Below are 26,868 nucleotides of genomic sequence, written 5' to 3' on the forward strand. Positions count from 1 at the left end.
AAGTCTTGCACCAGACAGACACAATCACAGCAGCCTTACATACATCTAGAAAACAGAAGCTACTGTCCCATGAGACAACGCACCAAAACCCCACACTGAATATTTGTCTTCCAAGCAAGTAATTGTGTACACCTAACTCATTATCCTCAAAAGTCAAAATTCTGTTAAACAAGTTCAACTTTACAAAAAGATTTTATTGAAAGGATTGAAAAATATTTGTTTTCAGCAATATTTAAAACAAGTTTCAAAGCATTAACAATATGTAACAGAATTTTTCCTCTTAAAAATTAAGTACACTCTGCTTTACACCGTACTACATTGGTTTTTCATAGCTTCTTAAAGTTTAATAGAGAGTGACTTTGTTGTTGTTCTTGTTTTTTAAACACATCAATTTCCAAGCTTCCATTTTGGCCCTCTGTAGTCTGGAAAGGGTTGATAGGTACAGTGATATTTCCAACCCCTCTATTAGAAATACCATTCATAATCAGCAAAACTCTGTTCTACTATCACAGTTTAAACCAGTTCAGTAAGCTACTCTTATTGCCAATATTACCAAGTCTGCATCAGAGCTTTTATCACATTCAGATGTAGTTAGAACACAACACCCACACTTGAAGCACTTAAATAATGCAAAATCCTTGAGTGCTGATCAAACTTTACTAGCCTGCTTGCAAATTGCTGGTTTGCAGATTAAGGGCCTTGAAAAGGGACTTTGTACAGTTAGATAATTTGTAACATATTAACACAATTTCTTTTGTGTTTTTATATGAAGCTAGCATAATTATAATCAAAGGTGTTTTCCTGAAGAAAAAGCAAAAGACTGAAGCCATCTCATGACTTACTTTCCTGTGGTCAGTGACTGTAGCTCTACTAGGCTGAGCAGGGATCCAAGTAACATCGTTACCAAGCAGGAAAAGTTGTATAAGCAAAACTGCAGAAGCCTCAAAGCCAGCAATTCCACTGCAGTATGTGATAAATTTAAGGACAACTCCAGCAGATCTAATTTAGAGAAAGTAGTTAGCTACGTTTTGTCTGCAGCTCATGAACGTGCACTCTGCAAATTAAAGTTCTGCAGTTTAATCAATGAAAGCTTTACTATTATAAAAGCATAAATAAAAAGTGCTGAATATAGTTTCATCTTCACAAAAAAATAAGATAGATAAGGCTCATTAATTTTACCTCACCTTTACCAAATGATTTCCACCTTCCTCGTGTGCCTGGTATTCTGCTCATTTGTCATTAAACAATAGACTTCTATAGCCACTATACCCTGTGCCTCCTCTCAGTTATTGCATGATTAAATAAAAGAATAGTTTCAAAGCAAAAAGTTGGATGATTCCACAGCTCAAAAAGTAAACAGCTATTTAATAACTGAATACCCCACCTAGAAAACCCGTAAGCAGCATCAAAACAGTGATAAAACAATTACTGCAGATTCAAGTGAAAGATAAATGTCAAAAGCTAATCTTGACATTCTCCAAGTTATCACAAAATTCTTCTGTTTAGACCAAAGTAAACCAATATTCTATCCTACAAAATTTACAAACTGAATTTATATTAACATCATTTCATTGTGATTTCTCTCATTAACTAAAGGTTGCTCCTCTTTTATGGAAAAGTGCTCTCATCTCGATTAATAAAATTAGACAGACTAGGGCAGCATCCAAAACATAAGAGACATTATTTGAACCATCAGAGCACAGCACGTTAGGCAGAGTTTGGGAATCAATACATTTCCCACTACCACTTTGGACCACGTGTACGACATAAAACAACCATGAAAAGTTATCATTGCTTCTCGCTCCACCTTCAAGGAAATCCCACCTCGTTCAGTAAGAAATTACCTCTCCCACAGTACAGTGACACAGGCTTAAATTCAACTGATCACGTCCATTCCTTCAACGGCCAATGCAGCAACGACGCAAAAATGCTGAAGTTCAGATGTGTGACCATGAGACTGCACCACAGAGAACATAAATGTAAACATTATACGTGGGTTTGAGTTTTTCAGTTAAATTACAGTACAAACCCTTCTTTTTTTTTTCCCAAACTAGGTTGCTGTTGTTCTTTGTCATAAAAGCACATACAATAAAATATGTACATAGAGAAGTTAGAAACATTTGAAAGCATCTTAAAAAAGTACATACGAGACTTAGAATATCTTGAGTGTGCTGAAGGCACAATTGTTACTCTGCTGGGAACGTGTCCTCCCATTTATCAGCCTACCAATGCAGTATCCCTGACTGTATTACTGAGCACCCAGAACTGGAAAATACCTGTGGAATTTGAGGGCATTCAGGCCTAGTACAGGACACTGTTGTCTTCAAGACAACAGCAGCACTAGGCAATAGAGTATTCCAGATTCCTCTCAAATATCTGGAGCTTTTTTCACTATTATTTTTTATCACTATTATTATACAGTCCCTAACGTTACCATTTGTTCCAGAGCATCAAACAAAAATAAGCACGCTAATGTTTCCCCCCAACAGGAACTGCAGAGCTACAAACAAGCTCAGCAAGAAAAGTGAAGATGACTGAAATAATCAACTCAGCCCAAGCTAAATGCTTGTCCATGCTGTTTGTTGGTGATATTTACGCAGTGCTGACAGCAAAGGGTCAAACACTGTTCAGACAAATGGGCACTGTGCGTATGCATGTGTTTGCACATGTGTTATTTACATATATAAATGTGTGGAGTTCTTTCCCCTAGTTCCATCTACTCAAAAAACATTCTTCTTGGACACAAGATAGATATCTATCTTATATAAACCTTTTTTTCCTCCTAGATTTGTCTATTAATAAAAACATTCCTGATAGGAGTTCCTTATTCACAGTTTTTGTCACACTTGCAAGAAAGAAGAAAGTATGTTAAGCACTGTTTTGATGGAGAGGTGTTCTGGGCAAGTTGTATTTAAGCCAGATAAAAGAGTAAAGCACTTCTTTTTTAAAGCCAATTTCTGTAGAGCCTTCATGTGCATAGAATTCTTAACAAATGGAATTACATACATACCAAAGTAAACAGACTATTTTAATGCCTCTTTCTTACTGTCATTTTTCTATTACATATCTACATACAGCCTACCACGTTAGTGGTAAGTTATACGTTACAATCACATCCAAGATGCAGTCCATACCAATCAGAAATAATCCATTTTCCAACTGCTCGTTTAAAGAAAATTCAAACTGGATTACAGCAATCATAGCCTCACTTCTTCCATTCTATTCCTGCTGGATAGGAAGTAGCAAAACAATTTCCAACCATCAGCAGATCAGACTGATATAAAGTATAGCACTGCGTATGTGTCTGAGATGGCAACCACACCTGTTAGCAAAAAACTTCTAAAACAAAACAAATCAAGCATGTAGAAGGGATACTGCCACTTTCCATTCCCAGAGTCATTAGATGTAGACACTCAAAATTCTTCTTCTTCAACAGCAAAGTTATTTTGCTTCTTCCGAACATTCCAGTGTAAACACTCAGCCAAGCTCTCAAACCAGTCGCTCACAGGATCTCGGAAACAGATCGAAGGAAGGGGATAGCAAGAGGTAGTGATGCTAATACTGCAACAACACAGGAATACCTCAGGTCAGTCAGTGGCAACAAAGAGCATTTTAATCTCTCTCTCTCTTATTCACTAGCCAACCTAGTGCTACGTTCAGCAAACTGGGTGAAATCAGAAAGCAATTTACATGCACATCTAAACAGAGTGTAAACAAGCAATAAAACAACAGCGTGGACAATAGTTTTTTGATACAGTGAGAACTCACTCCTTGACATCCTGCATGGCCTTCACACACGCAGCACTGAGGCAAGGGAACATTTAAGCCACCGCCTTGGCCTTGAAATTTCAAGTTTCAGCAATATGCAACATGACTACAAAGTCTTGCTTCTAGCAAAGGACCAAATGCCACATGTGATGCTTGAAGCCCCATCAGTCTCTTGATCTGTTCCACAGATCTTTCAATCAATTCAAGACAGTGTCAAACAGGAAGAGAAGAAATATCCCAACCTCTGTCACAGAGGCCTTAAATCCCCTCCCTTTGCAACGAGTCACCACGTTTTTCACATAACAATTGCATTCTGCTCACTCAATATTAATAGAACTGCAAATGGCCACTGCCATTCACAAAGTTAACATGGCTTAAACCATACGGCATCGTTCAAAGCCACTGCTTATACCAACACTTAGCTAGTTTACATCTTAAGCTAAGATCTTCCAGACAAATCTACAGAAATTTCTGAAGATGTCCATCCTCCTTGCCAAGTATTCAATGTTTACATGCTTCAGTCTTACTAATTCATTTGCTTTCTAAGATTTAAAATAACAGAAGAAATTCAACAGTTCTGAGACAAGTGTATGAATCGGTACTTCTTGCACTTCTAAAGAAATGCTACAATCTAGGAAGATCTTACCTGTCTCCATGGCATATTTCCTGTCTCTTCCTTCCATCAAATGAAACCCATGCTGTATTCCTGGCATCCGGGGAGAGCATAATCTGAAAGAGAAAAACTGAACTTCAGCTCCCAAATCTATATTTCTGAGTACAGAATTTACATTAACTCCATATTCAGGTTTTACAGGCTTTTTTTTTTCCTCTCCTACATGACAGCCTTAACAAAAACAATCAGTGAGTCTCAGATATCTTTAATTATTTACTCAAAATCTGAAATATTTGTTGTTGAAAGTAATTTCACTCAAATTCTACTGGGTTTAAATGCACTTTAGCAAAAATGATCTAGTATTTTCTTTGTCAGAATACAAACATACTTCAAATTTGCAGAAGCTTACACAACAGAAAGCAAAGTGAAGTCTTCTCCTAGCAGGCATATTATTTTAAGCAAAGACCTATTCTTTCACCCAGACTTGATCTGGTCCAAATGAAAGAACACAGGAGATACACAGCACTTCCTAAACTCGTCCATTTTGGCCAGGTTTGCACGGTTATTACAGAAGTTTTTAATTTGAAAAGAGAACTAATAAAAGCTAACCTTGAGTTCCACTCCAGCAGGAACAACAATAGGTCTGAAAGACAATGAGTGAGGGCAGATTGGGGTGATCATTATTGCAGGAACATTTGGGTGAATCATAGAAGCTCCTGCAGCAGCTGCGTACGCAGTGCTACCAGTCGGTGTGGAGACAATGACTCCTGTGAAAGAAGCAAAAAGTTCACTTAGTTTAACATCAGAACCAGTGCTGTTATATTGGGAAAAAAAATCTAAGAAACACGACTGTTAATGAAAATGAAGCAGAGACAACATCAGCTTGTGTTAACCTGCAGCTCTTCTGTGAAGCACACAAATCAGAAACTCTTCTAATCCTGGCCTGGTATGTTTGTCCTATGAGCTCACATAAGTTGCATAAACTTCTAAATCTCAGGTTACACTTTTTTTGTAACAGAAACATTCATTTGTCTGTAAGAATTACAGGTTAAGAGCTCTTAAGATGAACTTCTCTATTATATCTCTCAGAAGATTTCAGTCATTCAACAAATTCCAGATATCTTCTGAGCTATTTCTTATTCCTTCATCTAACATTATACCCAAAGAAGCTGCCACTTGCCTTCATGAGTGCACAAACAGAAAGTTTACAACACTGAATGCTTCCTTGATAACTTATGCATTCCACAATGCAAGACCTTCCTATTCTTTGCAACCTCAGTGAACTCAAGCTTGAGATTTAGTTTCCATGTGAAAAAAACAGCATTCAGTAATAATTACAGCAGTCTACAAATGAAGCGAGAAGCAGTTTAGCTCAAGAAGCAAACTCACCATCTCCTTGCACTGTTGTTATCAGGTGTCCATCTAGAAAGACATCTACATTGGAAAGGTAAGAAGAAGGACCACGATCCACCACAACTTCATTTAGGACCTACCATAACATCAAATATCACCACTGTTGACATGGGAATGGATTAAATGACAAGCAGAAACATGCTTTCCAGATCTTGGAAAAATTCACCCTGATTTAGTACCTGTCAAATTTTGTTGTCAGTTGAAGGATTTTTATTTATCTAATTATGGGATGTTAAGAATTCAGAGTATTACCAGAAGATAGTTACTAGCAATGTGTGGGGTTTTCCTTTCTGCTTATAAAGTCTTTAAGCTTTTCCGAGCTATATATTTATTTACAAAGTAGAAGTAAAATATCAATGTAGGAAATGACAATATTAGCACTTATGGCTGCAGAAAGTAACGAGGTGCATCATTTTCTCATGACTTAGTGCACGTGCTGTGTACTGTACCAACATGGTGTACATAGCACATCTCTCCCACACTACTGGGCTGCTGTAAGAAAATGGTAAAGTGATGACAAAGCACACATCCAGCAAATTACAAAGCATGTATTAGGGTTTTTTTTTTTTGAGGTTCTGGTTTTTTTTGGAACACTGACCTGATATTGCATAATTTGCTTGCCCACTTCTTTCTCTATATTTGTAGGCACTACTCCATTTTCTTCTATGCCATTCTGTACCGTCAGCTTTTCTCTGTGCTCTTTTACCACTTTCACTTTCAGCCTGCTTCGCAGAACAAGAGCTGCATTGCCTAGAATTGACATACAGGAGAAAGTACACAAGAATGATATGCTACTATAGTAAACAAAGTGGAAATGACTACCAATCTGTATCAAATACCATCCACCTATCCCCTGTACAATGATCCCAGCATCATTTATCTAGGCAAAGCCTATTTGTCTATATCTAGGCAAAGCTCGAAACGGATTTTCAGTATTCATGAGCAAAAATCAAATCGAATCTGAATCTTCCTCTCTTCCCTTACAATTTAAAAGAATGTTTAAGTTTCACATGGATATCATCAACATTAGAAAACATTTAGGCTCATGTGATCCTCACTGAGACAGTGGCTTAGTTTAGAGAAAGCAAGGGCATTACAAACACACTACAAGAAAACATTCCAGCAGTGTGAGAATTTTATATATCTTTTTCAGAAATTTACTGTGAATTTAAATCCATCTCCTGTCAAAGAAACAACACATTTCTTCAATTGTTTCAAGTGTTGTCTGACTTTTCACTCTTCAAGCACTGCACTGCTTAGAGGAACAAACTACCAAACACTTCACAGCTGTCTTCTGTTATCTGCTTACTCCTCCTAGGACAAAGTTATTTCTTATCCATTTTTCTTTACAAAAGAGCACAGAGAGCAGAAATTGAAAGGGGCAACACAATGCTTTTGTTAGTTAAGTGTAAGTTGCTTGTGACTATGGGACTACCTAAATGAGTTGGTTAAGAAAATTAACCAGTCTTGGAAAAAGCTACAGAAAATGTAACAAGAAGAAACACCACACCTTGTCTCCTTAAATTTACCTTCTATAACCTGAGTGACTTGGGACTGAAAATTCTCAAAATTAAATGGAGTAAGAAATCCAAGGGATCCCAGATGAAAAGCCATAACTGGAGGTACACTACCCTATCAATAAAGAAAAGAATTTAAAAGCTACTGAATAAAAGCAATTCATACTTCAACTAATTGCCTGTAAATACTTTGACTATTAACATAACTTCAACTGTTCATAATAAAAACTAATAATTAAATTAAGCAGCTCATACACACGCTGTTTTCAGAAGGTATAGGGTAAAACATGCTTGATTAAAAAAAGGAATCAACAATGAAACAGCTTCTGACAACAACAGAAAAAATTATCTTCAAATATTTTAGAAAAGAAAAGAGGCCTTTAAGCCTATTTCTAAAATAGACCGACCTGGAAGAGCGAAGAAGCATAAAGCAAGGTCCCATCTCCTCCCAGGCATATGATAAAGTCTATTTGATTGGAGATATCATCATAATCTGAAAGATATATTTAAATACAAGTTCTGAATCATGTTCTATCAAAGGTCAAATTCCAGATGTAAGATATGTGCACCATGCCAAAAAAACATTACAAGTTAAGATTAACAACAGTTTGCAAGAGACAGATTGGTTTCACAACCTTGATCCAGTACCAAGGAGACATTAAGACAAATAAAGGCTACGCCTCAACTTTATTTTCAAGGATTCGTTACCATACCTTCTCGAAAGGTACAAAATTTCTTCTTCACTGGTCCAAAATTATCATCATTTGCAATAGCAGGGTCTTCCAATACTTTTTTTTCTACATACACTATCATGTTGTTTTCCTAAAAGGAGGTAAGATCAGCTTGTTAACAACCTCTTAAGTATCAAAGTATTTGATTCCCTCCATAATTTGAATCAGTTAAAAACACAAATAAAAACACATTATTTTTATTGAAGTCATCTGCATCTTTGGGTTGCAGGACTTTTTTTTACTATTATTCTTAATATACCACATGTGGCTTAACTCTAACCAGAAATGTGCAGCATACATAGGCCATCTGATACATAAAAATCAGCTCTGGAACTGGAATTACATGATACAGTAAACATTTCTGTTCACTCGAGGCTCTAAGTATTACATCTGCTGTCCTATGTCTCACAATTCAGATCTGCACACAGTACGAAGGAAACAGCTTTGACTTTCCCTCCAAGTACTGTTCCTCTGAAACAAGTTTTAATACTTCCAGTGCAATCCTGTTTGTGCTGATGATTTGTTTGCACTACATAGCTCTATGGATTTCACGTTTAACAGAATCAATAACTGAAAATAATTTAGATGTAAGATTTCTCATCATGGTTAAAAAAACCCCGAATTTAGATTCTGTTACCTCAGTAAGATACACACAGAGCTCCTTAAAAGGCTGCAGCAGACTGGCATCACGTATTTTTTTAATAACAAGGACACTCTTGGGAGGTTTGTTCCATGTCAACCGCTGGCTTGCTGGATCCTGAATGTGCCTGGAGAAGAGAACAGAATGTAACACAAACCTTCAGGATTGTTAGGTTAAAAACATCATCTTTTAAAATCAGAAAATGTCACTATAAAGGAAAAACAGAGGACAAAGCACTGAGTAACTGAAAGAAGGGGCAGAGATGTACTGCAGCGTCCATAGATTTACAAAAATTTGTTACTACCTTTTGCTTTGACATCATTTTGGCCAGGTAAAAACATACATCTTATCCCACACACTGCTGAGACAACAGAGAGAAGGACATAATTCTAATGATGCCTTCTCCCCTTGTGAAACCAATAAATACTTTCCTCCACCAAGATTTCACTGATTTCAGTATCCAGTCACGGTTTTCCCAGTACAGCCTGAAGTCTGCAGATACAGGAACAAATTGCAATTTTTTAAATATAAGAATGAATTCAAAACTTTTGAATTCAGCATCCCCAGAAAAGGGCAAATATTTCAATAATTAAGACACGTATCTCTACTACATCCTCAAGGGAAGCCTCAACACTACAACAAACTGTACATAACCTCTACTCTAGGAAGTCCGTAGCAACTCTTCCTATCAGAAAAACTCACTCAGCTTCATGTTGCTCTGTAACACACACCATTATTTAGGAACACACAGATGTATTTTCCTACTTCATTTGGATCCGCTGCTGAGCTACACAATTTTACTGCTATATTTTGCATACAATGGAAATCTCATCCTTTTCCATAAGGTGCAGATATAATCCGTAAAGCAAAGTAGATTAGTATCCATGCTGAACAGCCAAATTTAGAGATTTGGATTTAGTACTTCAAGAGTTAATGCAAAACAGATGATGGTAACGGAGGTGGAATAACCTGCTCATTTTGCTGCTATGAAAAATGTTCACATTCTACATAGAAACTGTAGACTAGCACAATTTTGTTCAGAAAACATTTATTTTATAAGATCAAATTCCTCAAATCTAAATACTGCTCAAAGGCAAAAAACACGTGCATGGAAACCACGCCGAAAATACATTTCAGCACAATCAGACTGCCTTGTAAAAGCTGGCAGAGAACTGAAGATTGCAGCATTGCTTTTCACCTAATGAGCCCGGAACCAACAGATTTTCTTCCAACAAAAAGACAATCTGCCTACTTTAGCTGTACTCACCAATTCCATGTAGCTCTAACTGAAAAATTGTTCATAACATGCTTTAAGACCTTCATGTTCGTTTCCAGAAGTCAGGCAAAGGCAACAGCTCCAAAAAAACAGGCTGTGCTGAGGTTTTTACTGATTCTTAAGAAACTTCTGCCTCAAAAAAAAAAATAAAAAATCCCATCCAGCAAAATCTTTCCAACAGTCACAAGAAAAAGGTGAAGCTTCACATTTAGAAAATTCACTTCAGAAAACTCACAGCCTTCAGACAGCAGAGCTCAACACTGTGACTTAAAGAGACCCTGATTAACTGACGCCCTTACATAAAAAGATTTTCTGTTACATTTCCCTCCAGTGAAGAGTTTAATATTACCAGTGGCTGTAGAAAAGGAAAAAAAACAACCAAAAAGGATACGGCTGTTTTTAGAAGCCATAAAACAAACAAACAAAACCTTTAAAGTAGTAAAAACACTAATTTATAACTCGGTTTTCAAATAGTCCTTTCCTCTGACGACCTGAGGGTGCCCCAACCTCCACAGCTATTTGCACACTGCACAGCCTTGTCCCTGGCAAGCAGCGTGTTCAGTATCGCCTACAGCCTCTGTGCTCAACTGATCTTGACACTGCCATTATATGGTGCAAAGCTGGCTCAGCCCACAGGGAGGAGCATATGCAGCACAATCAGGTGGGTAAACATGCAACACAGGCTGGGTTTGCAGGTGAACTGCTGCATACGAAGTCGCCAACTTCAGAAGAGGCAGAAAGAAGGAAGTTCAGATCCCCATGTACTGCAAGACTTCTGCCACACCTCTGCAGGAAACACTGCGCCACCACTGCTGTGTTTTGAGAAAATCACTGCGATATAGGGAAAGATCTAAGCGAAGAAATACTGAATTCAAATACCTTAAGCTTAACTGAAAGCCAAATCAATAAAATAGAACTTCACAAACGGACAGAACTGTTTGCGTATCTGCTGAAAAAAGCCTTATTTTCACAGTAAATTTACCAGCAGAGACTAAAAATCCCTTGCCTTATATTCATACACTGAAAGCATCACAGACGAAATATTAAAATTCAAACCACTCATTCAAACAGAAAGCTTTCCTTGGATGAGATTGCACAGTGCACACAGCCATTCCTCCACCTTTTTTCACATTTTTCCATAATAATTTCTGTCCCTCTGTAGCTGAGAAACAATTTTCTTTATGGAATAAAGAAAATGGTACCAGCAGCTTCTCAGCATCATAATTGGAATGCTATATGGGAGTTTGATACGTGGAATTTACTGTCAGCTGTGTTGGAAAGGCTTTGTTATTGTTGCCATTGTTGACCACATTTTAGGAACTGCAGATTATGCAAAATACATGTAAACAAAACCCCAGTACTTCAAACCATTTGCATGCTCTGTTCTATTTATTTTAAATACAAAATGCTTCATTTTTTTTCTTAAAATAGATCCGTTGTGCTGAGAAAAAACTCCATTTGAATCATCAGAACATTGCATGAATTAATAACGTTAAAAGGGCATTCATTCCACTGATTGATGTCTGTTGCCCTGTGAGAAGTATTCCAACTGGCAAAACTACTATAATACCATCCAGAGAAATACTGATTATATCCTACCAGCCCTTTCAGCATGCAGATTAAGGCAACGTGCGATCTGAACTGCAAGTCAATTTTTGCAATACAGATCCCAGCACAACAACACTGAGTTGGGACGAGTAGCAGGAAAGCAAGCTGATCTTCTTTCACGTGGAATAAGCATAATGGCAGTCACTTGACAGGTACTTACATAATCGTTTTAGGATTTTGCAGCATACAGGCCTTTGGTCCAAACGTGGTCACTGGGCATGGTCCATGCAAGGAGCGTGTCCTCCTGAAGTTAAGAAATACATAAAGGTGATGGCAGCTAGGGATAATTAGCTCCCCAAGCACCAAAACCAAACCAAACATCTTTGAAAGAGCCACAGTAGGCAATGAAGGACAAAGTCCATTTCTTAAACTTCCATTGGTGGGTGACTAGCCAATATAATTTTATACACATTAGCTTACACATTTCAAAGCTAAATTTTAACTCCTGCACCTCCCTCCTTGACAGAGACTTTATAATTGAAGCCACACTCACAGCTCATGCCCTCCTGAGGCGAGCATGCACTAAACCCAAGCACAGTACCAGTACCTATTTTTCTTGTATTCATTTAAACTTCACTGTGCACAAAGACCACAGCCTCAGATCAAGGTGGTTCTGTGAACTCATGTCAAGCATGTCAAAGTTTCTGTTTAGTCACAAATCTCCTTGACATTACAGACCAGAACAGTATGTCGGCCTCTCATGGACACAAAAAAAACCTGTAGATAAATTCCAAATTATAAAAACAAACTATTTTCAAGGTCTCACTACAGCAAAAAGGAAAAATGCTATGTGAGAGATAACCAAAAATATTTTGTCTACACATTTAAGGTAGCACAGAAATTTACAAACAAGAAATCAATTGCTACTGACCAAATTTACCAAAGTCAACTATTAAGAAAGACCAGGCTCATAAGCTCAGCCATTTGAGCAGAGGAGTGCTTGCGAGGCCAATTGAATCCCCTGAAAGGTACAAAGACATCCCAACCTGAGACTAATGCGCTTTTTTAATCAAGAGAAAACAATGCCAGGAAGCACAGCTCAGGCATTTTTGGCTTCTATCGTTCAGTGGCACGCATGAATTCCATCACATAAAGAAACAGACCACACAGCAACCTGGTAGAGCACACAGCCTGCACTGCCTGCAGAAGCAGCACGCTGCTAACAGAGTGCGCTCAGCACACCTTGCTTTTATGACAGCACTTTGGGATTGCACAGTAACGGTACCTCTCCCAGTGTATATCAGAAATGCCAACTTGCTAACAAGGAAGTGCACCTTGATCACTCCCTAATGAGTACCAAGGGGCATGTTTTGCAGTAGTCAGAATGTTTTACAGTTTTCTTAAGCGCTGAACCTGAATTAGAAGCTCCAGCAATAGGGGAGAAGAGGAACAAACAGGAAGGTACAAAATGCCTGGTTTTCAAGTAATTTTCAAGAACCACCTACAAACTATGAGCCTTAGTGCTAATGGTGAAGCAAAGCAGAAGTGCCACAACACATCCAGGATCTCGTTTCCAAGAGATCTCAAACTCCAGGGAAAAAGAGAAGACAAAACTTAAAGTTCATCAAATAAATTACAACACAAATCTATAAGATAACACCAAACCTTCTTAGAAACCAATGCCTCAGATCTTTAACAAACAATTTCTTTGAGTATGGAGAAAAATCAGTATTTTTTCATGTATTTAATGACAGTTAATACAGTATTAATCTTTAAAGTGATTAGATCTGTAGGGTCATTTATCCTCAGCCTTAAATTCCACCCAGAACACAGGACTGCTGCTGGCTGTAGGATGAGATGATGTGGAGCAAGTCAGAGCTGTTCTGCCTTACCCACCTCCCTCCTCCTGCAGCAAATCTGTATATGGGAGTAAAACCCATTGCGTCATGTTGAAACGAGTAAATGCTATTAGAATTATTCCATTAAAATCAAGTGGGAAATATGCCTTTCCTGTGCTTAATTGAATTAACACAGGAACTGGTAATTAACCTATTCCTTGCTAGTAATAAATCACTGCTGCTCTGCCTATTATAGTGCATACTGTGCAGTAGCTCAGCCTGGCCTGATGACTCACTTGGAGCACTATGAAATCCCACACATCAGATTTCTACTGAAAATCAAAAACAGACGACAGATTCAAGTCATAATATTTTTTCCATGTCTAAGAAAACATGTTTGTGCAAGATTTTAATTATGATAATTAACGTTATTTAATGTCCCATAACAAATACATTAAAGTTTTGTTTAACTTAAGTTCAAACATTTTTTCCAGACACATACAACTGTTATTTAAGCATGTTAAAAGTTTACCTTATTTATATTAAAAGAGAAATATGTGAAAATATGCACGTTATTAGAGATATTTAATCTATTTAAGAACAGTTACATGTGAAATTAGGACAGTTAAACAATACTCTGGTAACATCACCTGCCACATTTTGCTCCACTCCTCTACCACTAACTGCCTTTTTTGTCCTTTTCACCCAGAGGCACTTATTTCATGTCACTCTTTAGCTAAACTCCTGTCCTACACAGAGGCATCAAATATCCACATCTGAAGATTTAAGCAGAGCAGGGAAAAGACATTCCACAGAAGGATTTTAATGTAAAGACTTACCTATTGGCTGCGATACATAACATAGTAGCTAGAACAGTACAGTCCTTTGTGAATATTTCCCAAATACAACGTATCAGCTGAGCTACTTATGCAAAGCAAGTATTTCCAAGTATTAATCTCTTGAGTGAAAGGCTTTTATTACACCTCCTTTCACCACAAAGCTTCCCCGGGATCTTCAGGTCTCACCCACATCACCTCTGCCTTGCAACAGCAGTCCTGCCAGCAAAGCAGTAACTCTGGAAGAGAATTTCATCTGTTGAGCAACTCCTTTGCGATTCTGTCCATGCCTCAACCTTAAGCTGGATCACAATACAAGTAAGGTAAAGTTCTGCTGCCATCAAGACTCGCTGTTAGCACAGCACACCACCCAGCCTTTACAACAGGTCCAAAGATCACAAAATCAAAAGTTCCATCCAAGTTGTCCACATGACGAAGGGCATTGCGAATACAGCAGGAATTTGGCTCAATGAAAAAATGGGCGTTTCTCAGCGTTGTGATTAGATTTGCAAGCACCTGCTTATTTGTGCTGCCTCATGTTACAATATAACCCTAATTCTCACACAGCCTTCAGTACACAGCACTATGGCTCCAGTCAGAGCATTTACAAAAAACTGCAGGTGTGCCTCTGCTATTTTTTTTTGAGACTGCAAGCTCTGCAGATATCAGCTTTGACAGCTGTACCATTTTGATTACAGGTCTGATCTTGGTGTAGCCCCAGCCTTCTCCTTCCTGACTTCCCTTTGGACTAACAACATTTTAAAGTGCATTTTAAGGTTACCTTCAAAGCAAGACTGCAGGTATATAAAACCAAAAGTAAAAACTAAGATTTGGATATTGAAATTTTTTCCATTTTTCTTGAAATTGGGAAGAAACAGAAGCCATACCGGAATTCTTTGGTGCTTCCTAGGGCTGGGGAAGCAGACAAGCTTCGTGACTTGGCTCGCCCCCGGCTCGTACTGCTCCACTCCTCATCATCATGACACGCTGAGCAATGATACGCAGAATCCGAGCTCACATCAGCCTTACTGGTACACAGTTTCTCCCGATTCATCTCCATACTGGAAGTGAAAGAACCTCAGAGAGGGAAAAATTTAATTCCTGTGGAAAAACATCAGGGGAAAAGAGACAGGTAAGGGAGAGAAGAAAAATCCCAGTATGAGCAAAGCTAGTGGAGCTCTTAGGCATGAATTGACGCTCTTTGGTGGACACTTCTCAACAAGATCTGGGCAGTTGAGAAGTTCTTTGAGGTCATCACAAGACACTGGAAGGAAAAACAGACCAGAGCTGAAACTCCAGTGCTCCTAGATTTACAAGAGCCTTCACGTTAAACTGTTGAGTACTATTAGTTCAAGACCATCCCACTTCCAGCTACATCCAGAAAAACAGATATATGTTAAAGACTAAAGAGGCAGAAGAGCATTAAATATCTGCTAGGAATCAAGATTCAGAAAAGTCTACAAAATCTCCTATTAATCAGTGCATATCTCAAACAAACAACAAAAAAAACTACAACGAGCTACAAAGGAAAAAAAATGTCATAGTGAAAAAATAATTGAACAGTGTAACTTGAATAAACTTCAGTCCTCCACAGAACTGAGATTAATACCAAGCTGAGAAGAGATAAAACCAAACCAGAGCAGAACACTGAAGATCTCGAACCATCTGTGACAAAGTGGAGAGATGGTCCAAACCAAAGAAAATGAAACCTGCTAAGCACCAAATATTTCATCCCACAACAGTCAGCACAAGGACAGGACAATGAACAGCTGGCAGACTGCAATTCTGCAGGAGTAAAAAGCAACACAACGCATGAATACTTCAGTATTACAAAGTAATAGGAATCCCTTACTTAAGTTTGCATCGTTATTTGAACTAAGTAGAAAATTTCTCACAATAAGAATAGAAAGCAACTTCCAGTGTGTAAGGAAACACCGAGCTGTGAACAAATCCTATCTCAGATGAAGCCTACAGGAACAGTATGTTCCTCAAATTATTCAAGCCAGGGAAAAACATTGGCTCAGTAGACATTTGCAGATGTTTTCAACCAGCTTTCGGCACACTGTATCATGTACAGAACAGTTACTGTAACTGTTAAAACAGACTTTGGCAACAGAGAACACTCAGAATATTTGTCTGTAAGGTTAACACAAAAGGAGAAACATCAACAATTTAACAAGCGCTGTGCTTCACAGTATCTCAACTTCTACGCAACAACAGCATCAAGAAGAGAAGAATCGGTTAGGAATACCGGCTGGTTACTGGATCAGACACAGTAATCACCTAATGGCAGCGGAGCACAGCACAGCTCTCACAGCAGATCAGGTTCACCCCGAGACAACGTGGTCACCAGGAGGTGCAGTTAGACCCAACCAGTAATAATTGATAAGAACCTGCACTTGTAAAGATATCAGTGTTTGGTTGCTGGTTACACATTGCTTGGCATCACCAGTGACCACAACTTGGGAAATTCCCCATTCAACACAGTTTTTATTTTAATTACTGAATTTCAGAGATTCAAGATAGAGATGAATGAGCCTTTTCTGATATTTCTTCCCCACAGACAACCAGGATTCTAATGAATACTTTTCCCAGTCAAATAACGAACTAGATTCTAATTCACCATCTGATTGTAGCACTCACATTTGCAATGCCATTTCAGGCCTATCAATCCAACACACCTAACAAAAAATCCAGTACCGTAATTTGTAGTTTTAACTCCAAGGCCAATTCTTTACAGCCAGAAATCACTATGGCAAACAGATAACCCTTGTGTTCAGTGCATCTGTATCACAGGGACCAAACAGGCTTCTCAAGCATCTTTACATACCCAGACTTCCACAGACATTGCTTTCTTGCTGATTAGTAAGGAGTTACAGATCTCAGTAAGTCTTTGCCAGCACACTACGCTTTTAGCTAATATAAACCATAACTAGTATGTTTATAGTGAGCCAAAGTTAATCCCTATGAGTAAATACATTCAATTTCTTAGAACCAACAAAAATGCCAGAGATAATTCCTCATCCATGGCACAGATCTCCCCCCACAGGAATAATCTGGATAGGAAAAAAAAAAAAAAAACAGCCACTGGAACTGGTAGATGGGGAGAAAGCAAACAGATACCAACAAGCTATTTATTACCAAAATCAGCAATGAGGTATTTCCAAAAGAAACCCTGTCTGCACAGAATTAACCTAGATAATGATACTCAATAGCTAAGTTTAACTACATCTTTTGTTAGTTCTCAATGCCAGCTTCTCAGCTGTTCCAGAAATACTGAGTGAAAATCGGCAGTGAGCAATCTCTCATCATCTCTTGCCAATCCCCTACAAATTTACCTCTCAAATTTACTTACACAGCTTCATCTACCTCGGGGATACTCACACAGCTCCATATACTTACAGCAAAGTATGTGGAAATTCAAAACCTGTGAAAGAAACTCATGCAAAGTTACTTTTTTTCAGTAACTGCAATTGCTGTGCACCCAGCCTGTGCCGGGATATCATCCTTAACTGAGAGACGCAAAAAACAGCAACGTACTTCAAAAGCCATAAATAAGGTCTGTTTCCACATGGCTTTGTTTGAAAAATCTTCATCTGGCAGATGCCATCAGTAAAGAAAATAAAACTAGGAGTAAGACGTTGCACAGATCTACCACTGCACGCAGCCTAAGAACTTGATATTCCTCCCATGTAATGCTTTCTGATTCAGAACGTTTTAAACTGCCTCTTACACCACGTTCTGTTTAATTAACATCCCCTCGTAAGACCTTCATTAAATAAGCAGATCTGACATAAGGGCAAAACCATCACCGACCAACTCCCAGGACTGGATCCAAAAACACAAAGCACGAGTCAACAAACTAGCAAAGAGGCTGCTCTGCTCAAAGTCATGCCCCAAATTAAGAAAAACAGAAAAGATTTAGGAGTTCAGCATTCTAGAATAAAAGACAATTGCAAGTTAGCATTTCAATGTTTAAAACTGTGATATGCAATAGCAAGCTGAGTCACCTCTCTTTCAGTCTCCAGCTGTTTCTTTTTTAATGCCATATATCCCACAAATGGTCACAAACCACAGCTTCAGAGAGGTTTTGTCAAACCAACTTCAGATGGGAGGAAAGAACAGCAGAACATCCCAGATGTTTTACTGCCCTGTTAGACTATTATTAAGGAATCACACTCCAGATCTACTGCAAGAATCCTGGTTAAAAAACAAGTCTGAAGCAATTTTACTAAGCCTCCATTCAGATGTAACCCACATCCTGTTGGCCAAGAGCTATGCAGACACATCTTAAACCGTGATCTTCTCTGCTGTTAGACAACAGGCAGTAGCACACAAACACGCCTTTCCAAAGAGCTACGTAAGGAACGTAATACTGCAAATCACTGAGAACTTTCAACCTTTTGTTGAGCTTTGCTGGTCAGCGGCTGTTTTGTGAGGAAGTTTCCCTCTGTCAAGTGCACGGCCCTAAACCATCACAGCAGAGGGTTACCACAGGGCCCATCCCAACCAAACACTGCTTTTATAGGGCTCCAAGGCTGCAGCAGTTCTGCTAGTTTCTTAGGGTTGCAGCAGCTGTTGAAAACTCCTGACTATCAACATTTGTGTGATAGCAAGAAAGGACAACGCTGCATCCAAACACCACAGAATCACAGGGTTGGAAGGGACCTCGAGGATGATGAATCTCCAACCCCCTGCCACACGTAGGGCCACCAACCTCCACATTTAAAACCAGCCCAGGCTGCCCAGGGCCCCATCCAACCTGGCCCTGAACACCTCCAGGAACGGGGCACCACCACACCTGCTGTGCCTTGCTACTGATCCCCTCTCTGCTTAATGCTCTAATTCTGTCGATAAGATTCTATAACGATGATGTTTTACTTCAGAAATCACTCCAATGGAGTTCACACGCATACAAGTCCATCTCTGAGGCACAAACCCTCCCGCCAGGCAGTGAAAGCAGGCAGCACTGCATGGAGCAGACAGCACTTCCATTTTTTCAGTGTCTGACAGAAAAAAATAAACAGCAATGAAACTACCAAAAAAAAAAAAAAAAAAAAAGAAAGAAAGAAAGAAAAAAGAAGAGATAGTACGACTATCACGTGTCGCACCCGGGGCAAACAAGTTCGTCTGTTAACTCTTCGTTTTCGGACCCCGCGGCCCCACACGCACCGCAGGCTCCAGGCTGCGCTCTCCCACCTGTTACCTTCGGGAAACTCCCGCCTCCTCACCGCTCGCGCTCAACGCGGGGCGCACCCACCTCACCCCGCTCGCACAACGCCGGGTTCTCGGGAGTTATCAGTACGCCTATCGCCCGCGGACGGCTTTCCGAGAGCCTCCCCTAAGGAGAACGGGGCCGGCAAGCGGGCGGGATGCGTGCACCGCGGTTCCCGAGCGGCCCGGCCCCGGCACGCAGCCCCGCGGGAGGCCGCGGCCCGCCTGTCCCCGGGGGCTCCCCCCAGCGCGGCCGCCCGACCGCCTCAGCGCCCCGCACTCACCGCCCGCCCGGCTGCTTGCCCGCCCGCTGCTCCCTCAGAGGCCAAGGCGCCGACCGCGGCGGTGGGGGTGGTAACGGTGGTGGCGGCGGCAACGGCTGCCCCCGAGCACTGAGCGGGGCCGGCGGACCCTGCGCGCCTCCATCGTCCTCTCCCCGCCTCCTCAGCAGAGTCGGCCCCGGGGGCGGGGCGGCGCGCATGCGCGGCGCGCGGGCTGGGCTCGGTCCGTGCGCCCGCGCACAGTGAGGGTGTCACCGCGCATGCGCGCTAGGAGGCGGCGTTGCCGCTGTACGGGGTGGCGAGGGCTTCCAGCGGGCATTTAATTAAATTAACTAAATTTAATTAACTCTGCGGCATTCAGCAAGGCTCGACGGCCTCGGCCGCCTACGGTCGCAGTTCTACAACCGAGCTGAGATCCTAATGCGAGCCGTGTTTCACATGGCGCAAAGCTCACACAGATGGGGCAGGGAGAACTAATAACTTTAAGACTTGAAAACTATGTGGAACTGGAGTTACTCTTCACTAGAAGGCTGCTAAAAAAGGACAGAGTGACACTGACTTGTCCAGCAGCCTCCCCTCAGGTAGGGCTTGGCCCCAATGGCACAGACACTGCCACCCCAGCCTCTGCTGCTCACACGTCACCCACACCCATCCAGCACACAGCTGGCACACACTTGTGTCTCTGTTTCTTACCGTGGTGGTTAAAGATTCCTTCTGACAAAATCCCTGCATAAGAATGCAAATTCCCTTTTGACGCTAGAATCACTCAACAAGAGACAGAAGCTCCTGAAAAGCAGGAAACCATTTTCCATTGTCCTTAATACAGAACCTGATTTTCAGCAAGGGAGAAATGAAACAAAAATCAACAAGTGATGACTGCAGTATTTGCTCTGAGCAGTTCCATCAGGCCCGAGCTGATGATCCTGCAGTTATCAGAACTTTGTCACAAACTTTATGCCAACATAAGCAATCCTTCACAGTCGCACACAGATACCTGTCTCTCACTAGAACGTAGATTGCAGCAAACTTAAAGTAAGAACAAATTATGCCCTTTGAGAATGCAGTAATTTGGGATTTTTCCCTCTTTTTTTTTTTTTTTTTTGCATAATGCATGTTTCCAGGAAAGCAGGGAGTTACAGAAGTGATAGTCAGTAAAGGAAGAAGCGATAGTCAGAAGGAAGAACTTGAAAAAGAGGAAGTAGTTGCTAGATAAGGGGAAATCCTACAGCACTTTTTAGGAAGTACGCTATTTTGAGTCAAATTTTCTCTCCACTCCTCCTTCTGAAGCACCTTAAGGGCCCACTGTGCAAGGAGTGGATGAAACAGTACACAGTTCTATGAAGTCAATATCTTAGAGACTCCAAAGCCTTCAGGTGCTTAAAAGGCATGTTCAAACTGCAAAGGAACAACTGAACGTGGTGCTAGGAAGGAATGCAGCACCAAGATCCATAGAGTCAAGACATTTATCTCAAAAGCAGCAGCAGAATATGTTCCACCACACAGAACCGTGCTCAGCCACAGTGCCTTTGTTACCTATGCCTGTCCATACCCAATTAGTGACTCCAAAAGCTAACTGAAGAGTAAGTGAATTGGCTTTGGGGGTGAATTTGTCCAAATAAAGACAAAAGCACCATGAGAACTGTTTCCCACAAAAATACAGACTGAAATGCTTAACAGATAAAGTGTTTTTTTCCCCCTAAGAAGAGTAGCATCATGCAGGTGCTCAATATTTTGTAAGAGGCACAAACTCCAGACCTGATGAACACTTATCCTCATTAACCAGTGAAGATCAGATAAGAGCCCTAATCAGCTGAGCCTACCCTATTTATAAAAGAGCTACAGTTACAACAGCAGCTCCAAGGTGCTCAGGTTCACCAGCAACTATGATAGCTCTACTTGCTGATCTGGATGGATATAAGAGAGAGATTGCTAACATCTCTTCCCTTCTATGCAGACCAAAGTGTCATGAGAAATAGAAGAGTATTCTGTCACTTCTGAGCACGCTCTCCCTGAGAACGTGATCAGAATAGCATAGTTCACTCTGACAAAGTTGTTGTCTCTCAAACCTCAGGAGAAATAAAAAATGTACCAGAAATGTTTAAATTCTGGTGAAAACAGTGCTGTATGAATGTGACAAATAAGCAGTTATCAATAGTGTGAAATTACAAAGCCATTGATATAAGTATAGAGAAATGCACGCCACAGCTTGGCATTCACTATTTGGGCTGATTACAAACATCTCCAATAGTTACGTAAATGTCCTCATCCTCATTTTAAAGACTGGGAACTAGATTAATTGAATTGCACAAGGGCTGACAAATCTGTGCCATAGCTGAGATAAGCAATCAGGAATGCTGGCATGTAGCCCCACACTCAATCCACTTGACAATACAGACTGCCTTCGGTAATGCAAGGATAGAACTGAGAGCTGTTGGCAGCCAGTAAAGAAAGCTTAGGTAAAAGGGAGTGGAGAGATGTGGGAGAAATCTGACATGTAGAGAGCATGGCAACGGGGAAACATGCAAACTCTGAGTTGTGAAAGGTCAACATTTCAGCACTGTTATTGTATACAAAAGTTAACTAGAAAAACAAAAAGACGTACGTGTTTGTTCTAAGTACACTGGCTCCAGTTAATAGAGATTAATGATTTCTTAAAGCTTTTGAAGACATTTAAGCCTTTTTTTTTTTTTTTCTTTCTTTCTAAAGCATTATTCAGTAGAAAATGTTCTTAAGGAAGTTTAAGGAGAAATTCGATGGCAGAACAAAAGTTATGTGAACGCATTTTGGATGGCCTGCTAACCATGTGACACAACTGACTGGGATGAGTTTGTAGCTAAAGGCATCTCCTCTGTGGAGACATGTTCACAGTGGGTTGATTTAACCCACCTCTTTGGACTGCCCCTGAAATTTCCTATCAGCACTGAGCTGGCACAGTGTTGAGCAATATCTGAAACTGGAAGCTTTTTACTTAGTCTGATCAGTGAAGACAATTGTCCCATCTTAATGAGCAATGATTTGGCTTGAATTATACGTGCCACCTGAATTATACCTGGGCTGGAAGTCCTGAGAAAACTGATGCAAAGTTCTTGATTTTGTCTTCATCACCATTAAGAACTACCCCAAGCAAAAGATTCTTCCACCTCCATATTGTTCTCCATATGAAAATAAAACAATGTAAACAATCATGCAATTCAATCTTGCTCTAGATGAAAACAGACACCCAGGACTTCCCTCCTATCTCACAGGATAGGAAGGAACAAGAACTACAGAGAAAGGCTTGGACTACAACCTGGGGTTTTGGGAGGTGCTTCTGTATGTCCCTGTGTGACTCAATGTCTGTTTTTCCGCCTTCAGAGTAAACAGAACTACTTCCCTCTTTTTCAATCTCCTCAAGACTGCAATCTCACTGATACAGGAACTCTCTCTGCATGTGCCTGAGAAGCATTCAGTCCATGTATTACTGGTGTGTTACCAAGTGTTGTTACTCTAATACAAACATTTAATTAAAAAAAAGAGATCTATTTATTACACCACATTTTACCATTCACAGATCTGGGAAAGGCAAAAAAGCTGCTGCAGTGCTAGTTGTCAAATTTCAGGCCCAGTCACTGTTAGATGGGCAAGTCAAACATCACTTAAACCTTTGCTGAACTAGATTTTCACACTTGATAAAATTAATTCTGCAATTCCAAGTGGAAAAACTAATGGGAACTCTAGGGAAAAATTCCTCTGGTTTTCCATTAGATACTTTCACCCTGAGTGGTGACATCTAAGCAACATTCCTCCTTGAATGCAAACCACCAGTGCCTGCAACATTTGTAATAAGAATACAGGAGAGAAATCCTACCTCAGTAACTGCAGTATTTCAAGGAAACTGACTTGTTTGTATTACCTAAGCTACCCACTTAACAGATCCCATCACTAAAGCAAACTGAAAGATTAGAAGTTCAATTTCATCTACCAGTTCACTCTTGAAAGTGGGGTGGTGCTGTTTGTTCTGAGTCCTTTACTTGTCAGGAACTATCCAAGTCAAACAAATAAGATAAACACGGTATGGTAATAATGGAAGAAGTTCATTTGAAGCTTGTGTAGCTGCCCAACCTTTGAAAAGAGTCACAAGCAGTAGGAAAGAAATAGAGTAAGATGATTCCTCTACATTCAGTTCCATTTTGTTGTCACGGATTACCAGTCACACTGACATATGGAGACCATTATGCAAGGCACAAAGGCAAGACACAAACAAAATGGCCAAACCCTTTTCTTGTCACTACCAAAGGTCACCAAGTGAAAGCATTACACTGCAATTTTTTCTTGTCTAGGTACTATACATACAAGAGACGCTATGTGTTGTTTTTTCAAAAGAGAAGGTAACTGAAAGATTGTTATGTTTAGGTTACTACAACAAAATCTGATCACATGCTAACTGAAGTACTTAGCATTCATACAATGCACGGCAAACATGGGCATTCCTTACTGCATTACAGCTGATGCTCATTAATTCTTTATGAGTTAAAACTTAAATGGTTTTCTTAGGTCCATCATCACCCAAGGTATGGATATCTTCTTAGTATACATGGCTCTCAAGTCTTTTGAAGTAAGCACTGCTTTGTAGTGTCTGGCTTATCAGACCACTTACAGAAGGCATTCCTGTATACACACAGTTTAAAGGAGAAATAAAAAAGGAAGTCCCTTGAGTTAAATGGTAACTTGTCCTCTTTTTTTCTTGTAAACACTTTTCCTTGTTCCCTTAAGCTCTAGGTTTTGCTGTCCACCTAATAGCACAAGAAATCTATCTAGTGCCCTGGTATTGCTGTCATTTACCCCTCACCCCCCAAGAACAGTTGATACAATTGGTGCAACACAGACGCAGGTGAAAAAAGTTTGATATTCAAAAGCTTCAGTATAAGGTGGGGATTAATTCTGGATAGAAGCCTTACAATGCATCCTTCTGTCCAAAACAGAAATGAAAGCAGGCTAGTCTCTGCCAACTGCTGGATCATTTGCATTAGAATTCTCGACACCCCAGCATTATTAACATTCTTTTCATGTATTCAATTCCCTTCTATTTTGCAGATGCACAGATAACAGATGCATTTGAAAACCTTCCCATTCAAAACCTTTATTCTGCTTCTCAGAAAGGCACAGAGAGGTGAAAGCCGCCTTTTCCCCTCGCACAAAAGGAAAATGTATCTACAAAATGCCCCATATTTAAAAACAAAACAAACAGGTGTGCAGGGAGCAGTGAATACTAAATCCCAGTAACCAGAAAGGAAGAGGCAGTAGAAACTGCTCACGCTTGTAGTTAAAACACTGAACAAGCAGTGCCTCCTAGTGTTTGTCTCTAACATACAAATTAAGCTCAAAAATCTCAAGTTTCAAGTACAAAAGGTGAATTATTAAACTCAGTAACTCTGCTTACACAACCTCTGAGGCAGCAGAGTGGTCCTCAGACAGAGTGAGTGGGTTTTCTGGGTGTTTTTCCCCAGTTTCCTGCAGTTTATTTTAGGTCAATCCAGTTTAGAACATGCAGAAGGTTGGCTTTGCTGTACTGTTACATGTTGGCTGTAGAGATGGACAGCACAGAATAAATGGTATCATCTCATTATACACCTATGCAAGGACTAGCACTTTGTATTCTAGGTTCTACAAGACAGTGCTGTCTGTAACAGCATTATCTGATGGTAGCAGGGATCATGTATGCCCACATCGCTGCAAAACACAGGGCTCTCTAAAAGCATGCAGGGGGGTGCATTTCCTGGGGCAGACCTGTGTGTTCCTCAATGCTGTATTACACGTGTTCCCAGGTTGCTCATCACACCGTGGGTAGGGCATAAAAATATTTCATGAATTTACCTCACTGCAAAGCAAAGGTACGCACGTTCCCACGAGGCAATGCCACGAGTATGACCACATTGCAGTATTTCAAATCATCCCAAGCTGCCCCATGAACAGCACAGCAGCCTCCACAGCACGGAATAGCAGCTGCCGTTCTGATTCCTTGGGCCACATCCTGACCTTGAGAGCCTTTCTCTCGCAAAGCATTATGGATGGTGAGACAAGTCCCCAGGCTAAGCCAGATATTAGCACCAGATGGCACTATAAACTGAGGTTTGATACTCTGAAGCCAGCAGACATCAGATTTACACAAAGCCTATTTCATTCTGTTGCTAGGCTATCCTAGATGGCACCATGGGTTTAGTGAGGATGGCTTTCGTGCTCACGGAAGGAAGATATCTTGCAGAAGATGATGTGGAAGGAAATCCACCAGTTGGCCAGACTGATCCCCGGTCTGTGTTCACGGGAGTGATTTGTGGAATAAGCCTCCTGATCTTCACGTCCAACCTGTGATTTTTCCCACATTTCAAGCTAACATTCTGCTAACAGCCAGTTATGTGATATTAAATAATAATTTTTATTTTATTTTATTTTTTTGTGAAGCTACAAAGGGAATCAAGATATAGTTTTACTGGATTCTGCCTGTCAAAGCAATACAATGTGAACTTCATAGCTAAAAACCCCCTCTCCTAAGTCTCTTTGATTGAGAGTCTAATTCCCTTTCATCTGACATTCACTCCCTTTCATAAAATAAATCAGAAAATTTGTGCACATTCGAACATCATATTGAAACCAAAATTTCAATATAAGTGACCAAAAATCGAACTGCTTGGAAATAATTAACCTAGTAGTTAATTATACAGTTATGACTATCTGATCAGAAGTCAGATGTCATACAAGTATTTGTATTTGAGGTTTACATACAACATAATCCTCAATTTCCAGCAGCTGAAGAGTCTGAATTTGATCACTCATGCAAGCAAAGCCCCTAAATAATGCATGGCACTACCATGAATTAGTTCTTAATGCACATGCTTTCCAGCAGGATCACAAATCTTTTTATTTCAATCTGCTGCAGTTAAGATAATCTTTCTGAAAACAGAGAGGTACAAACTAGAATCGCTTGCAGAATATTTCACCAGTGGATCCTAAATAGCAGGAGAGTAATAAAAGCTGCTGGCTTTGTGACATGGAAGGGGGAAGGAAGGAAAGATCTAAGTAACTTTCAGATGCAATGCAGCTGCCAAGTTACATAACCTTTCAGGAAGCCTGGACAACTGTTTTATGGGCTTGTCTTCCACCACAGAGCTGAATTTCCATGCTATAAAGTATTAAAGTCTCTCAAACACCACCAAGGA

General features: G+C 40.1%; 1 protein-coding gene across 4 annotated transcripts; it reads right to left on the minus strand.

Moving 5' to 3' along the window:
• Positions 1–173: 173 nt before the first annotated feature.
• On the minus strand, positions 174–25,648 carry NADK (NAD kinase). 4 transcript variants are annotated; one of them, XM_042883389.1, is made up of 12 exons: positions 25,529–25,648; positions 15,068–15,281; positions 11,727–11,810; positions 8,680–8,809; positions 8,025–8,133; positions 7,719–7,804; positions 7,324–7,426; positions 6,393–6,544; positions 5,771–5,870; positions 4,991–5,148; positions 4,415–4,497; positions 174–3,561 (listed from the first exon to the last, which is right to left on the minus strand). In XM_042883389.1, the coding sequence occupies exons 2-12, from the start codon at positions 15,238–15,240 to the stop codon at positions 3,414–3,416; spliced, it is 1,326 nt and encodes a 441-aa protein (XP_042739323.1). In that variant the 5' UTR covers positions 15,241–15,281; positions 25,529–25,648; the 3' UTR covers positions 174–3,413. The 4 variants fall into 4 exon arrangements, with proteins under 4 accessions (XP_042739323.1, XP_042739322.1, XP_042739324.1 ...); XM_042883388.1 differs by lacking the exon at positions 25,529–25,648 and adding an exon at positions 19,679–19,782; XM_042883390.1 differs by lacking the exons at positions 15,068–15,281; positions 25,529–25,648 and adding an exon at positions 14,184–14,573.
• Between the last annotated feature and the right edge of the window lie 1,220 nt (positions 25,649–26,868).

The sequence above is a fragment of the Lagopus leucura genome, unplaced genomic scaffold (assembly GCF_019238085.1).
Source record: "Lagopus leucura isolate 7727_CA_CO unplaced genomic scaffold, USGS_WTPT01 Super-Scaffold_100037, whole genome shotgun sequence".
Taxonomy (NCBI): Eukaryota; Metazoa; Chordata; class Aves; order Galliformes; family Phasianidae; genus Lagopus; species Lagopus leucura.

Bases quoted from the DNA above. Each gene is read 5' to 3' on its own strand.
- NADK (XM_042883389.1), bottom strand. From the start codon at position 15,240: ATGGAGATGAATCGGGAGAAACTGTGTACCAGTAAGGCTGATGTGAGC. The intron at 8,134-8,679 runs GTAACAGAATCT...ACCTCCTTTTAG, and splicing joins TCTGTGTGTATCTTACTGAG to GAAAACAACATGATAGTGTA. The intron at 5,149-5,770 runs GTGAGTTTGCTT...CTTCTTTCACAG, and splicing joins AACAACAGTGCAAGGAGATG to GAGTCATTGTCTCCACACCG.